This window comes from Elephas maximus, chromosome 13 (genome assembly GCF_024166365.1).
Source record: "Elephas maximus indicus isolate mEleMax1 chromosome 13, mEleMax1 primary haplotype, whole genome shotgun sequence".
In the NCBI taxonomy this organism is placed as follows: domain Eukaryota; kingdom Metazoa; phylum Chordata; class Mammalia; order Proboscidea; family Elephantidae; genus Elephas; species Elephas maximus.
In genome coordinates, this window is record NC_064831.1 from 75795890 (window position 1) to 75812291 (window position 16402).

At 41.1% G+C, this 16402-nt stretch overlaps 1 protein-coding gene across 2 annotated transcripts in view; it reads left to right on the forward strand.

The window, feature by feature from the left end:
* AP3S2 (adaptor related protein complex 3 subunit sigma 2) overlaps window positions 1-16402 on the forward strand; it is a 53517-nt gene that overhangs the window by 13301 nt on the left and 23814 nt on the right. Inside the window, exon 4 of one of the 2 annotated variants that reach the window (XM_049905650.1) lies at window positions 4561-4632. The exons of the other annotated variant lie outside the window; for it this stretch is intronic. Coding sequence (XP_049761607.1) covers window positions 4561-4632 — 72 coding nt within the window. The remainder of the gene's footprint in view (window positions 1-4560; window positions 4633-16402) is intronic. 2 annotated transcript variants of the gene reach the window in all.

The following is a 16402-nucleotide window of genomic DNA, read 5'->3' on the forward strand; positions in this document are numbered from 1 at the left end:
ACAGAACGAAATATTGCCCGCTCCTTTGCCATCCTTACAGTTGTTATGCTTGAGCCCATTGTTGCAGCCACTGTGTCAGTCCATCTCGTTGACGGTCTTCCTCTTTTCCACTGACCCTGTACTTTACCAAGCATGATGTCCTTTTCCAGGGACTGATCCTTCCTGACAACATATCCAAAGTATGTAAGACTCAGTCTTGCCATCCTTGCTTCTAAGGAGCATTCTGGTTGTATTTCTTGGAAGACAGATTTGTTTGTTTTTTGGCAGTCCATGATATATTCAATATTCTTTGCCAACACCACAGTTCAAAGATGTCAGTTCTTCTTCAGTCTTCCTTATTCATTGTCCAGCTTTCACGTGCATATGATGCAATTGAAAACACAATGGCTTGGGTCAGGTGCATCTTAGTCTTCAAGGAGACATCTTTGCTCTTCAACACTTTAAAGAGGCCCTTTGTAGCAGATTTACCCAATGCAATGCATCTTTTGATTTCTTGACTGCTGCTTTCATGGGTGTTGATTGTGGATCCAAGTAAAATGAAATCCTTGACAACTTCAGTTTTTTCTCTGTTTGTCATGATTTGGCTTACTGGTCCAGTTGTGAGGATTTTTGTTTTCTTTATGTTGAGGTGTAATCCATATTGAAGGCTGTGGTCTTTGATTTTCATCAGTAAGTGCTTCAAGTCATCTTTTGAATGATCTTCATCAAAATTTTGCTTGTATGTGATGTTATTGATATTGTTCGATAATTTCCGCATTTGGTTGGATCACCTTTCTTGGGAATAAGCATAAATATGGATCTCTTCCAGTTGGTTGGCCAGGTAGCTGTCTTCCATATTTCTTGGCATAGATGAGTGAGCACTTCCAGTGCTGCATCCATTTGTTGAAACATCTCAATTGATATTCCACCAGTTCCTGGAGCCTTGTTTTTTTTCCAGTGCCTTTTTTTTTTTTTTTTTCAGTACAGTTTGGACGTCTTCCTTCAGTACCACCAGTTCCTGATCATATGCTGCCTCTTGAAATGGTTGAGTGTCGACTAATTCTTTTTGGTATAATGACTATGTGTATCTTTCCATCTTGTTTTGATGCTTCCTGTGTCGTTTTTATATTTTCCCCATAGAAATCCTTCACTATTGCAACCCGAAGCTTGAATTTTTTCTTCAGTTCTTTCAGCTTGAGAAACACTGAGCGTGTTCTTCCGTTTTGATTTTCTATCTCCAGCTCTTTGCACATGTCGTTATAATACTTCACTTTGTCTCCTCTAGCCACCCTTTGAAATCTTCTGCTAAGTTCTTTTACTTCATCAATTCTTCCTTTTGCTTTAGCTGCTCAATGCTCCAGAGCAAGTTTCAGAGTCTCCTCTGACATCCATCTTGGTCTTTTTTTTTTCTTTCCTGTCTTTCCAATGACCTCTTGCTTTCTTCATGTATGATGTCCTTGATGTCATTCCACAACTCGTCTGGTCTTCGGTCATTAGTGTTCAACGTGTCAAATCTATTATTGAGATGGTCTCTTAATTCAGGTGGGATATACTCAAGGTTGTACTTTGGCTCTCGTGGACTTGCTCTGATTTCTATCAGTTTCAACTTGAACTTGCATGTGAGTGATTGATGGTCTCTTCCACAGTCAGCCCCTGGCCTTGTTCTGACTGATGATATTGAGCTTTTCTATCGTCTGTTTCCACAGATGTAGTCAGTTTGATTCCTGTGTATGCCATCTGGTGAGGTCTATGTGTATAGTTGCCAGTTGTGTTGGCGAAAAAAGGTATTTGCAGTAAAGGAGTCATTGATCTTGCAAACTGTCTATCATTTGATCTCCAGCATTGTTTCTATCACCAAAGCTGTATTTTCCAGCTACTGATCCTTCTCGTTTCCAACTTCCGCGTTCTAATCACCAGTAATAATCAATGCATCTTGATTGCATGTTCAGTCAATTTTAGACTGCAGAAGCTGATAAAAATCTTCAACTTCTTTATCTTTGACCTTAGTGGTTGGTGCATAAATTTGAATAATAGTCATATTAACTGGTCTTCCTTGTAGGTGTATGGGTATTATCCTATCACTGACAGCGTTGTACTTCAGGACAGATCTTGAAATGTTCTTTTTGACGATGAATGCAACACAGGGGAATTGGATAGCTTTTTAATAATGCAAATAAAACTCATGGCACCTGTGTGAAGATGAGACCATGCAAATAAGGTCTGTGGAACCCTAACAAAGGGATTGGTCAGTTTTGCCATCCTGATAGGCTTAAAATGAACCATCCCAGAGGCAGGAGGAGGAGATCTCACCACCATCAAGAAAGAAGAGCCAGGAGTGGAGTGTTGGACCTAAGAAGCTTCTGGAACCAGGAGACCCGAGAGAGTTGTAACACTGAAGACGGTGAGAAGTGGAGGCAGAAAAGTGGTGGTGAGGCAGGAGACAGTGTGATGGGCTTCCTGGCTCACAGACCAAGAAAGCTGAATGCCTTTGTGCAGGAGGCTTGCTGATGGTCTCCCGGCACTTGGTGGAGCTAGAGTTGAGCACCTTCAGGCCAAGGCTTGTCTTGGAGTAGGGTGCCTAAGGGCACTTAACAGCAGAGCTAAAAGAGCTTTGTAACACTTGCCTGAGCAGGGCAGAGGCCCAGAGCCAGAGAGAAGCATGCCTACAGGTTCAACTGAGGAGAGGCTGTCCTGATAGAACAACTTACCTGAGTGTCCCTGAATCTGAATTGTAACCTGTTACTGCCCTAATAAACCCCGTAACTGTGAATATTGTATGAGTTCTGTGTGGCCATTGTAATGAATTATTGAACTCAGCAGAGACATAGAGAGTACCATGGAAGGTTGGTTAGTGTCAGAATTGATGAAAAGGGTGGGAGGCGGAGGTGTCTGACTTCCAACTCATAGAAATCAGCTTGGGCTATTGACATTGATTCTCCTTCCCCTTGTGAAGTTGGAAGAGGTCAGACACTGTCCCCACACGCCATTTTTACATCCTTGTTCTTCTCACACCCAGAATGTAAGCAGGATGAGAGCATGACTTGGTCACCATAGTATCCCCAGGGTAGAGTGGTACAGACCATGTAGTAATTGCTCACTAAGCATTCGTTGAATAAACATTTAATAAATACATAGTTGGACAGAGTTGTTACTCTTCATTTTGTTCCACTGTCTCTTTCTGCATTAGTTTCACGCTGTCTTGTGTATTCTTGTTTTAGTATAGGTTCGCATACCTAGTAGAGTCAGTCATCCCCCTTGGGTGCAGTTCCTTTCAATATATTCGCTGATATTTATAACCATTTATTCATCCATATACATTTTTGTTTTTAAATAATACTGTGCTTTCAGTGAAGGTTTACACAACAGCTTAGTTTCCAATTCAACAATTTCTACACAATTTGTTCTCATTGCCTACATGCTTACAGTTTGTGAACATTCTCATTTCTGTTGTGGTGGTTCTGTTTCATCCATATACATTCTTTTTTTTTAATTAATTATTTATTTATTTTTTTGCTTTTGAAAAAGAAGTTTATTCCCTCATGGTAAAGAAGGCTAAAAGTCCAAATTCAGGGCATCAGCTCCAGGGGAAGTTGTTCTCTCTCTGTTGGCCTTTTCATCAACATTCCCCCGGACTAGGAGCTTCTCTGCACAGGGACCCTGGGTCCAAAGGACTCGCTATGCTCCCAGCACTCCTTTCTTGGTGGTATGAGGTCCCCCGTCTTTGCTTGCTTCCCTTTCCTTTTTTTTTTTATAACTTTTATTAAGCTTCAAGTGAACGTTTACAAATCCAATCAGTCTGTCACATATAAGTTTACATACATCTCACTCCCTACTCCCACTTGCTCTCCCCCTCTTGAGTCAGCCCTTTCAGTCTCTCCTTTTGTGACAATTTTGCCGGCTTCCCTCTCTCTCTATCCTCCCATCCCCCCTCCAGACAAGAGTTGCCAACACAATCTCAAGTGTCCACCTGATATAATTAGCTCACTCTTCATCAGCGTCTCTCTCCCACCCGCTGACCAGTCCCTTTCATGTCTGATGAGTTGTCTTCGGGGATGGTTCCTGTCCTGTGCCAACAGAAGGTCTGGGGAGCATGGCCGCCGGGATTCCTCTAGTCTCAGTCAGACCGTTAAGTTTGGTCTTTTTATGAGAATTTGGGGTCTGTATCCCACTGATCTCCTGCTCCCTCAGGGGTCTCCATATACATTCTTAATTCTGTAAAGTTCTCAAAAGCCACTGTCGAATTTATAATTAGAAGTGGATTAAAGTCATATATTAAATATTTTTATGTTAACTAGCATCTTATAAAGAAGAAAGAAAGCCATATGTATCTGCTGGTTATATTGCTGTACTAAAATCTAGGCTTTCCTATCCTAGAAACTTTGTCATCACAAATTGGGATAAATAGGGTGATCATTGGAGACAAAAGGTACTTTTTTGGAGATTTATCATAAGGTAAATGATCATGATTGCCATCTTCATTTTCTTTTTCTGTTTTGCCCTCTTCATTTTCAGATGTGACATCCATGAAGATGTGAATATGTTTCACTTTCTCTTCTTTATCTGTTTCTCTTTATTTCCTAGGTTTTTGTGGAGACCCTGGATAAGTGTTTCGAAAATGTTTGTGAATTGGATTTGATCTTCCATATGGATAAGGTATATTCTCTCCCAAACTAGGGTTAGCAGAAAACTAAGAGTCTAGGACTTCTTTAGCCACCTCTATACCTTCATGTTCTTTCTTTTGATTTTTGACTCTGTAAATAGTCAGAGAACCAATTCTATTTAGTAACTTAAGTTTAATGGTTTTTTGTAAAATCTGTTATCAGTTTTAACATGTACAATATTACTCCTGGACCTGTATCATGGTTCATCTATTTATAGGCAGACTTCTTGGCATAGGGCAGTCATGCCACTAGAATAACTGGCTTCTAGGTCAAAGATGAGACAAATAGTTTCAGGCTGATTATAAAATGAGTTTCCTAGGCATAGTTCAGTGACTGATGCTTTGGAGTAGTCATTACACAAGTGCTTTTTATTAGCTATTAAAATTAATTTTTTTCCTAAAGAGTAATATATTAAGACATCAGTAACATAATTTGATATCAGGCAATATTCTGTAGGGAAGTAGACTGTTAAAATGGTCCAAAGTACGTGTTCTCGGATTTGTTTTGTTAGCACAGCTGTGACATGGCCTTTGTCCTCACATGCTAAATTAAACATGGAAAATAACCAGTACGGGGCTGTGGACTGCTAAGTTTATTTTATCTGATTGTTCACTGTGCCGTTCACTGGTGGGGACGTGTACATCTTAGGTTTGCTTGGTCCTAGTCTTTTGTTCACCTGATGGTTGTCACTGTGACCCATATATCCTTGAAGGGAGATAGGGTTTTTAGGAAACTTCTACTTACTGCTAAGCCATGATCCTGTATTAATGCTGCATCATCATGAGCTAGGTGTTTTTAGATGCATCGTTGCTAGCATTGTCATCTAGAGAACTTTCTTGTCATTTTCCAGTAGGGTGTTCAGTATTGGTTAACTCTATGACAGTTCTCAAATGGCACTTTCTGGGCTAATGCAGTGAGTGCATTTTTTTTTTTTTTTTTTTAACATTTCATTGTGGTTTAGGTGAAAGTTTACAGAGAAAGTTAATTTCCCAGTCAACAATTTGTATGCAGCTTGTTTCATGACATTGGTTGCAAACCCCTGAATGTGTCAGCATTCACCGCTCTTCCTCCCTGGGTTCCCTATGTCCATTCGCCTAGTTTTCCTGCCCCTACCTTCCTTTCAAACTTTGCTTTTGGGCAAATGCTGCCTGTTAGGTCTCGTATAGTTGACTGTTCTGAGGCATACATTCCTCACCTGTGTTATTTTTCATTTTATAGGTCTGTCTTGTGTTTCGTTCTGTTGTATGTAGGGTTGCTATGAGTCGAAACTGACCTGATAGCACCTAACAAACAACCTTGTATGCCTATCGTATAATCTCTGGGAGTGATTTTAGTTCGAAGTTTGAGGGGTATCTAAGGGGGTATCTAAGTCTTGGGGGTTCCACCATTCTTCAGGGTAAACTTTTTTTTTTAAACTGTGCTTTAAGTGAAAGTTTACAGCTCAACTTAGTTTCTCATACAAAAATTTATATACACATTGTTATGTGACCCTAGTTGCTCAAGGTGAACTTCTAGAATAAGTGAGTGATTTACACCCAGTCTTTCGTTTGTACTTCATCTGTTCCCTTCCTCAAGTCCTGTAGCCTGCTTTTTACTCCTACACAGAATTCACTGATAGTCTCCTAACCTCCAGATTTTCCAGCCATTACCTTCTTTACTGTTTCTGCAGTATTTCATATTGTTGGTCATTCTGTGGATCGATCCCTTCTTAATCCTCTTTCCCACCTTTGTTTCTGTGACAAAGAACTCTTGTGGTTTTTCTCCTGTGCCCTTCCCACCCACAGGAAGTTGTATTGTTGGTCGTCTGTCACCTCTCTCCTTTTCATTTCACACTACTCTTGTAGATATCATCTGTTTCTCTAAATTGAACCATCAGTTATGTAGGTAATTTCCAAATGGTGATTCTAACTCTGATCTATGGCCTGAATCCTATTCGTATATATCCAGCTACCTAAAGACATTTCTTCCTAAATGTCATTCTAGCATCTTAATTGCTTCATGCCACTTCTTATCCAGACCTGGATTCAACGTGTGTCTCCCGAAAGGCATTTCTTCTTCCACCTTCACTTTTCCATTGGCCTTGCCACCATTCTCTGTGTCAAATCCTCTTTCTATGTCTCTCCCTTACCGTATACCATAATCTTGATTCTTCATCTAGTCTCTTTGAAGTCTATTTTTTCTTTTTCTATATTTCCTTCTATGGCCTTCTTCCTTGCCCCTGGTATCTAGTCAATTACTAACACCTGTTGCTACTTCCTTTAACGTCTCTCCCTATCTCTTAGATTCACCAATTATTAACATTTGGCATACCTGATTTTATATCTCTATATAGATATACTTTTTTTTCCTGGACCATTTGAGAGTTAATTGCAGACATCATGACTTTTCATCCCTAATACTTAAGTAGACATCTCCTAAGAACAAGGACATTCTCTTAAATAATATGTTGTGCATATTTCTTTAATTGTGTGCAATATAATTAGCATAAATGGGAAATTTAATGTTGATAAGTGCTATTCTCTAATATATAGTTCATATTCATACTTCCCCAGTTGTCCCAATAGTGTCCTTTGTATCTTTTTTTTAAATCCCAGTTCTAGCTATGAGTCCAGCGTTGCCTTTAGTTCTGATGTCTCTTGATTTCAGTTGTCTCCTATTAGAAAAAGGTTATTTTCTAACCTTTTTCTCTCTTCCTTCTTGTTGTTCCCGCACACTGGAGTTAGATTAATTTTCCTGAATCACCCCTTAGACTAGCTGCTTCCTTGATCATAGACCTTTTCTGATTCCCCATGTCAATACTTGACCCCTTGACTAGGCATCCAAGGCTCTCCACAGTTTGTCCCTATCCTAACTTTTGCCCTTTATTTACTATTACTTTCTTGCCAGATAGCTTCTGTGCCAGCCAGAGAAGACCAGTCTCACTCATTTTGTAATTCCTGCCACAGCACCTCTGAATTGCTTTTTCACATCTCTTCATAACTGAATCCTGCCCGTCATTCAAGTTCAGCTCAAATCCTACCACTCTAAAGCTTTTCCTCATCACCCTAGCCTGTTGTGGTCTCTTTGGACCGTGTTGTACTGTTGTTAGGTGCCATTGAGTTGGTTTCGACTCATAGAACCCTATGCGTAACAGAACGAAACATTGCACAGTCCTGCGCCATCCTCACAGTAGTTGCTATGTTTGAGCCCGTTGTAGCCACTGTGTTAGTCCCTCTCATTAAGCATCTTCTTTTTCACTGACCTTCCACCTTACCAGGCATGATGTTCTTCCTGATAACATGTCCAAAGTACATGAGACAAAGCTTTACCATCCTCGCTTCTAAGGAACATTCTGGCTGTACTTCTTGCAAAACAATATGGACCATGTATAGTATCATTTCTACCCTTCTGTGACCTTAGCTTACATAAGCTTGTATGTTTTCCCTACTTTATTAGACCGTCCTTATCTCTGTGTTTCCCCTTGTCTTGTGCAGTACCTTTTACCCAGTGGAGTAGTCTTTAGATGAGCATCACTAAGGAGTTCCCAGGTCTCTAGCTTCATAAGGTTGTTTATGATTTAACCTGTTGCAGGCTGGAGTAAGTTCTGATTTCATAGTCTCTGGGGTAGTCCTCAACATTCCAGGCTGTTCCATTTGGATATATCTTGCCTGGCACAGTTGGTTTCCTTTTGCTTTCAGAAATGCCCAAATACAACTCAGTGTCATGACTGAGTTGGATGTTGATCTTAATGAAAGTGAATTAAGTTTGTTAAAAGAAAACCACGTGAGTGGCCTAATATTCTGATCCACCAGTGTCTCAACAGCAAACTAGATTTGGAATTTAGTTGGACTTTTCAATTGGTCCTCACGCTTAGAGCTCATTACTATATCAAGGGAGTTTATCCAGCCTTTTTATAGATTTCACTTTGCAATGATCTATCTCAGGAGAGTTGGAACACATGCTTCTGGACAGGGCTGAGCCCAAGAAAACCTCGTAGTATGAAATTTTAAATCCATGCTAAGTATAGGCTGCTGAAATCAGAAAATGCTGAAGGTTCAAAATTGAAATGAATTGGTGAGCCTTAAGGTGAAAGGATTGTAAACGGTAATAATACACGGTTTGTCATATGTCCTTCCTAGGAACAGAGCTCGTGATAACAAAGCTCATTAATGCCCTCCACACATTACTGAGGATAAGACGGATACTCTGATTGCTAGTCTCCAGGAGGAAGCAGTGATGGACAATATTTTGTGTGGTTTTTGGTGAGGAGGAAAAGGAACGAGGAGGTATTTTGGCCTTGAGGACTAAGACAGACTCTATTTGAGTTACAGTTCTTATGAAAGGTGCTAGTTGGCATATCTGACCATCGCTGATCCCCCCTGTTTCTCTGTTTAAATGTGCCTAAGAGAGAAAAGGGGAGCTGAGGCCAGCTTTTTGTGTCCCATTGCCTCTTGAGCCTTCTGCTGATACTCGAGGGTTAAGAGTTTTATGGTAGAAGATTTTTCAGAGGCCAGAATTTTATTCCCCTAGAACAACTGATGGATACTAGCAATAATGTTCTCTTAGATTTCTAAGATCTCTATAGTTTAAAAAGAAAAAAGGAAGAAAGAAAGCTAAGTGTCTTGGGCTACGTTCTTTAGAGAAGCAAAGCCAGCGAAGCGTATGTGTACGTATATATACCGAACCGAACCCACTGCTGTCAAGTCGATTGCGACTCATAGCGACCCTATAAGGCAGAGTAGAACTGCCCCATAGAGTTTACAAGTAGCGCCTGGCGGATTCGAACTGCGGACCTTTTGGTTAGCAGCCGTAGCACTTAACCACTATGCCACCAGGGTTTCATATGTGTATATAGACAGAGATTTATCTCAAGGAAATGGTTCATGCAGTTGTAGAAGCTGGCAAGTCCCAAGTCCGTGGGTCAGTTTTCAGACTGGAGGCTTTTTCTGACTCATGTAGCTGGAGGGGGTGATGAACCCAAGAGCAACACGTCAGATAGCAGGCTGCTGGCTCATGGGCTGCGGCAGCTGACAAATCCAAGATCGGCAGGTAAGATGGCAAGCTGCTGGCTCACAGGCTGTGGAGGCCAATGAATTCCAAGATCAGCAGGAGGTGCAACAGGCTGCTGGCTCAAGTCCCAAGAACCGCTGGTCAGATGATGACAAGCTGGATGATGTGGGATCCAGAGCAAGAGAGCCAGCTTTGTCAGAATGTATATATATATATATATTGACTGCAGGTCATACCACCAAGGAAACAGCCCTTACAACTGATTGGCTGATCACATCATGGGAGATGACTCTACCCTTACATAACTGCCAAACTCCTGAGAATCATGCCCAGCCAAATTGATGTGCAACCTTAACCATTACACTAAGATGGCTCCAAACTTCACAGTACACACTCTGAGTTTTCTTGATTGAGCTTTCCCTTGCCTCCAATGCACAATTTTATTGATTGCCTGCCATCCAATTACAAATTACAGAGATCCATTTTGGTTTGTTTAATCTTTCCTTATTGCTGGTTGAGGGCATTAGGATAACACTGTACACAAAATAGCGAAATTGACTATTAGAGTTATCTGTTTGCTGTCCAGCCTCTTAAATAAAACCTAGTGTTTGCCAAGATTGTTATCAATAAGCAAAGCTAATTATTGCCAGTGGCATTACTTTGATGGGTTACAGATGAAACAAGTTGTATATCACTTTGGTTACTGATTTGTAGCAGTCCTAGCAGACTTGAATTGAGATTCTACTGTTCTTGCTGTTATCCCTCATGCTGCTGAGGAGGAGGGGCCCAGCCTAAGTTATGAAGCAGAATGTGCGATCCCTGAGAACCCTTCCTATGCCAGGCTTGATGTCTGTTATCAGTTGTTTTAGGCTGGGTTTTCTAAAGAAGCAAAACCAGTGAAGCACAGAGAGAGATTTATCTCAGGGAAATGGCTTGTGTGGTTGTAGAGGCTGGTAAGTCCCATGTCCATGGGTCAGGCATCAGGCTGGAGGCTTCTAACTCATGTAGCTGCAGGGGCTGATGAACCCAAGATCGGCAGGTAAGATAGCAGGCAACTGGCTCGAGTCCTAAGAACCGTAGGTCAGATGATGACGAGCCAGATGCAGGATCCAGAGCAATCAAGCAAGCTTTGCCAGAATGCCCACATGTATATTGGATGTCGGCCCTACCTCCAAGGAAACCCGCCTTAAAACTGATTGGCTGATCACATAGATCATATCATGGAGGATGATACATCATTACATGATTGCCAAAGTACATCATTACGTAACTGCCAAACCACTGAGAATCATGGTCCAGCCAAGGTGACATACAGCCTTAACCATCACATGAGTCAACATAGGTTAGGTAGTATATATATTTTTTTATATATATAGCTCCCAAATCCCAATGGCTTACAACAACAAGGTTTATTTCTCACCCATGCTACATGCAGCTGTGGGTTGGCAAGGTGTCTTCACTCACTGTAGTCCCTCAGGGATCCACTCTGAAATCGTCCTCGACATGTGCTTTTTCCTGGGCTCTTATAGTGGTGTCCCCCATTCTGCTTACATTTCATTGGTCAAAGCAATGTAGGGGCTAGGGAAGTGCAGCCCTACCAAGTGCCAGAGTGGGGAGAATCTGAACTATTTTTTAATATTACTGATGACTGCCACAGTTTTTTCGTTTCCTTTCTTAGAGGAAAAGCTGATACTGTGCTTCAGTATCATCATTACAGAAAGGACTCTAGAAATTTTAATATCAGAAAAATAGAAAATGTTCTTACGAGAAAGAAACATGGTTGAATCTGAGGAGAAGGCACCTTGTGTAGCAGCTTTTCAGTTTTTCTAACAAAATATTTTGTGTTTCTAGCTCACACACTTCCCAGATGAATTCAATATGACTTAAGAAATTAAAATTTCCTCACAGAACAACTGACTTGCATCTCTGGAAGACAGAGGCCTCTCCTTAATAGAGCTTTCTCAAATCATCTGTCCTTACTTTGCCTCTCTTGACTTTGGTTTTTTTTTTTGTCTTTTCCTCTAATTATCAGACAAATAACAAACATTGATTAAGCATTCACTATGAGAACATTGTGCTAGATATCATGGGAATACTAAGATATAAAAGACAAATTTCCTGCCCTCAACTAGAAAGATGAGTCTCGTAGAGACAAGATCACAAAGAGACATTCCTTGGTCTTTTGGAGAAAGCAACATTTTTGGAACAGGTGCTGTAACTTGAATTTAATTATTCAGTAAGAATGTTGTCATTAGGGAGCGCTGATCATGCACCACACCTCACAGAAGTGATCACAGGCATTGCACTTAGTCACACATATATTGCCTGTCAGCATATTGCATTTCATAAAGCTAAAGTGTATATAAATTATTTGTCCAGGCTAATACAGTACCTAATCACATGCTCTTTTATTTAATATTTGATTAGAGTTAGAGAAAGAAGGATGGAACTGTGAAGAAATAGCTGAGGCTAGGCTGTGATAGGTTGTTGTTTGTTTTTGTTAGGCTGTGTTAGGCTGTGATATGGAGGTGGGCAGGGCAGATGGTGGCCCATGGTGCAGCTTTTGGCTGAGGGTCTGGGGTCCTAGATCCAGGAGCACGGCAGGCAGCCCACTGACTGAGTGCTGTGGCCTGTGTGATGCCCTCGAGATGTGCTGAGGGTGACAACATAGGCAGGACTGGCTAAGCATCACGGCTGTGGTTTGCCCTATGTCAAGACAGCTGGGGAAGAAACCACTAGCCATTAGAAGATCAACGAGGGCCAGTAGAGAAATCATCAAGGGGCGGGGTAGTCATGGAATGGGAAATTAATGTTGATTAAGTAGCTGCCAAGTGCCAAGATTTCCGCTAGGTACTTTGTTCCCAGCAATCTTTTATAAGGTAGATGATATCCCTGTGTAAGGTGAAGAAACTGAAACTTAGGCTAAATTGCCTGCATCTTTAAAACCCATGTTCTTTCTGCTGAACCACAGAATTTGATGATTTTAAAGCATGCATAGTATGATAGTGTCTTAGTTACCTAGTGCTCTTAGAAATAGCACAAGTGGGTGGTGTTAACAGGACAGAAATTTATTTTCTCATAGTTTAGGAGACTAAGGCTGAATTTAGGGCACCAGGTCTAGAGGAAGTGCTCTCTCTGATGGCTCTGGAGGAAGGTCCTTGTTCTTTGGTTCCTTGGTCTTCATGTGGCTTGGCATCTGTATTCCTCCATCTCTGTTTCCTTGCTTAATCTTCCTTTTATACGGAAGCCTGTGAGAACTGGAACTTGATGGAACTGCCTTGTTTTTCCAGGTCTCGCAAGTTTCCTGACTTTGACTGGGTGCAGTCTTAGCACTTTTCTATTGCTCTATTAGTAGAAAATAGGAGTTTCCCTTCTCTGATAGGTTTCTGCCTTACCTGAGTTCTGACTTTCTCGGGTTTATTGTGTCCCAAAAGAGATTGACTCAGGATACACCCTACGATAATACTGTTTCTCGATACGACAAAGAAAACCCATTACCAGAGGAGATTATAACCACAGGTATAGGAGTTAGGATTTACAGTGCATATTTTTGGGGAACACGGTTCAGTCCATAACATAATTATAGAATTTGCCAGTTTCCATTTCCAAAATCAGAATTCTAGGAGAAGAAACAGGAACAAAGGCTTAAAGTATGAGGGTGAGGTATGTGTGAATGTTGGGGGTGAGGGCCACAGAGGATTTGGAACTATGCATGAACTCCTCTTGCTGGCCAAAGGCTATCTCTGGAGGTACTATTGGTGTTTTGGGCAGTATAATTTTTCATGGGGTTGCTGGTATTTAGCATCCGTGGCCTCTTAAACGCCAGTAGATGTATAAGGGCAGGGCCCTAAAAACCCTATTGCTGTCGAGTCGGTTCAGACTCATAGGGTTGCTGTGAGTTAGAATCCACTTGATAGGGTTTTTTAGGGCCCTGCCTTATACATTTCCAAATGCCCTTGGGGAGAGAGTGATATTATCATAAGAGCTCTGGAATAGGGTGTATGTATCAGATTAGCAGAAGGGAAGTTTGAAAAAGTAGGTGATGATCAGATTGTGGAAGGCCTTGTCCTCTGTGTTGCTAAATCACATGGACACTTTCCAGCCCTCTTCCCACCAAGCAGTTTTGACACTTCTTTATTCTTAAAGCAGTATTTGTTCCTCTTCTCTTCTCTTTTTGATGCTCCTTTTGGGGAATATCATATAATCCCATGACTTCAGTTATCTATCTGATGGCGACTCCTAAATTGCCATCACTTAATTTTAAACTCACTGTGTCCAAAAACGGAGCCCTGGGGCACAACGGCTAAGAGCTCAGGCTGCTAACCAAAATGTCAGTAGTTCAAATCCACCAGCCACTCCTTGGAATCCCTGTGAGGCAGTTCTACTCTGTCCTATACGGTCACTGAGTCAGAATCGACTCGACAACAACTGATTTTTTTGGTTTATGTCCAAAACAGAATCTCCAGCTGCTTACATTTCCACTGACAATTTTGACCCACCCTTCAGGGAAGTAGATCTTCAAACCCCTTTGCAGACACTCTCCTCCATGATCATAGACTGACATACGTACACTTGTCTTGCTCCCCCAGCACCCCCTATGACTTTTGGCCATTGCATTTAACACAGTGTACTGTTTTTTTTAAATTGTGCTTCAAATGAAAGTTTACAGTTCAAGTTAGTTTCTCATAAAAAAACTTATACACACATTGTTATATGACCCTAGTTGCTCTCCTTTTAATGTGACAGCACATTCCTCCTTTTCACCTCAGATTTCCCATGTCCATTCAACCAGGTCCTGTCCCTTTTTGCCTTCTCATCTTGCCTCTGGACAGAAGCTGCCCATTTAGTCTCATGTATCTACTTGAACTAAGAAGAAGGACTCTCTTCATGGGTATCATATTATGCCTTATAGTCCAGTCTAATCTTTGTCTGAAGAGTTGGCTTCAGGAGTGGTTTTAGTTCTGGGCTAACAGAGTCTTCAGGGTCCATGTTTTTATTTTGATGGCTGGCTCTGCCATTTATGAATTGTATGACTTGTGCCTCAGGTTCCTTATGTGAAAAGTGAGTAATGATAACACTTAGTTTATATGGTAGATGTGAAGATTAAATATATGTAAAGTACTTAGAACAATGCGTGTATGTAATAAATATTTTTTTATTTTGTTTTCCCCACCAGATAGTATTATGAAGGTAAGGATCAGACGGTCTTATTCACCACTGTATTTCCAATTATTAGCATAATGTCTGACATGTACCAGTTACTCAGTAAATATTTATTGAATTCATCTATTCATCTAGTATACTAGGTGCTGAGGAAATAGTTGATAAAACATTCCTGTCTTCATGAAGCTTACATCTAGTAGGAGGAGACAAAAATAAATATATTTTAAGTGGTAATAAGTCCAGGGGAGAAGATAAAGCAGGGTAAGGGGTGGGGAGATACCACTTGATATTTTATATAGGGAGGTCAGGTTCTCTGATAAGATGACATTTGAGAGAAACCTGAAGGAAGTAAGAAAAGTGGGATATGTGGCTCTCTGGAGAAGAACATTTCAGGCGGATGGAACAGCAAGTACAAAGACCTTGAGGCGAGAGAATGTTTGGTATGTTTGAGGAACAGCAGGGAAGCCAGTATGGCTGGATGGCAGTGAGCAAGGTAGGAAGTAAAAGGAGATGAGGTAGGGGTGGAGAAGAGGATCAGATAGGTCTGTCCTTGTAGTTCACTGTAAGAATGTTGCTTTCTCCTCTTCAGTGAGTGGATAACTGGATGAATTCTGGTACCATTGACAAAATGAAGCCAGGAGGAAAACCATTGCAAAGAATGAGAAGGAGTTCTATGTACTGATTTAGAAAGATTTCCAAGATATGTTGGAAAGTGAAAAAGCAAGACTCAGAACAGTGTGTATAGTGTGCTACTGTTATTGTGAATAAAAATTTCTGTGAATTTTTTCTTCTGATAACAGAAGAAACTGGCAAGAGTCACTGCCTCTGGCCAGAACTAGTTGACTGTGGGAACAGTAATGTGAGGGGAAGTTAACTCTTCACAAATAGTATACCATGTGCATATATTGCCTACTTATCTTATCTCCCTGGGTCTTTTAGGCCAAGTGCAGTGAAAAGTACGGGCAGCCCTCTCTTTCTGTAAACTTTATTGCCTAGCAAGGTAAACAACTAAATCTCTGCTGCCCTGAGGCAAAGTCTGAGCTTGAGGCCAGATAAATTGCCTACAAATTGTCCCTTCTCCCTAGCCTGGGAACTGCAGTGATTAATTTACAGGACCCCAAGTGGGGAGGGCCAAGTAAAGATAATGGCCCAGCATATGCCTGAGGACACATTTTTGAGCCTGAAAGCAGATAGATCTGTGTGCTTGGTGAAACCAGTACACATTTACATTTTGGTCACTGTTAAATCCTTGTAATCTATCTCCTTATGACCTCAAGAATTAAGATTCACATTCTGCAGAGAACAGGTTGTTGAACCTGTTTCTAAAGTTAGCCAGGTCTCTCCCATGAGGCATTTTCAACAGGTTATGGCACAGGGATACCCAGGCCCAGTCTGTGGTTTAACTACTGGTGGTTTACTGGAAAAGCCTGGAGCCGTGGTGTGCTTTCTTTTTTTTTTTTTTTTCCCAGTCACTACATAAATGCCTCCCTTTGTAGCTTAAGAATTCACATATCTGAATTTACCCTTTAAGTATCTTGTTTAATTTTGGTTATAGAAGTCTCAGGGAAGAAGTGGAAGATTCCCTGCTGACTGGACCGGAGACCTTGGGC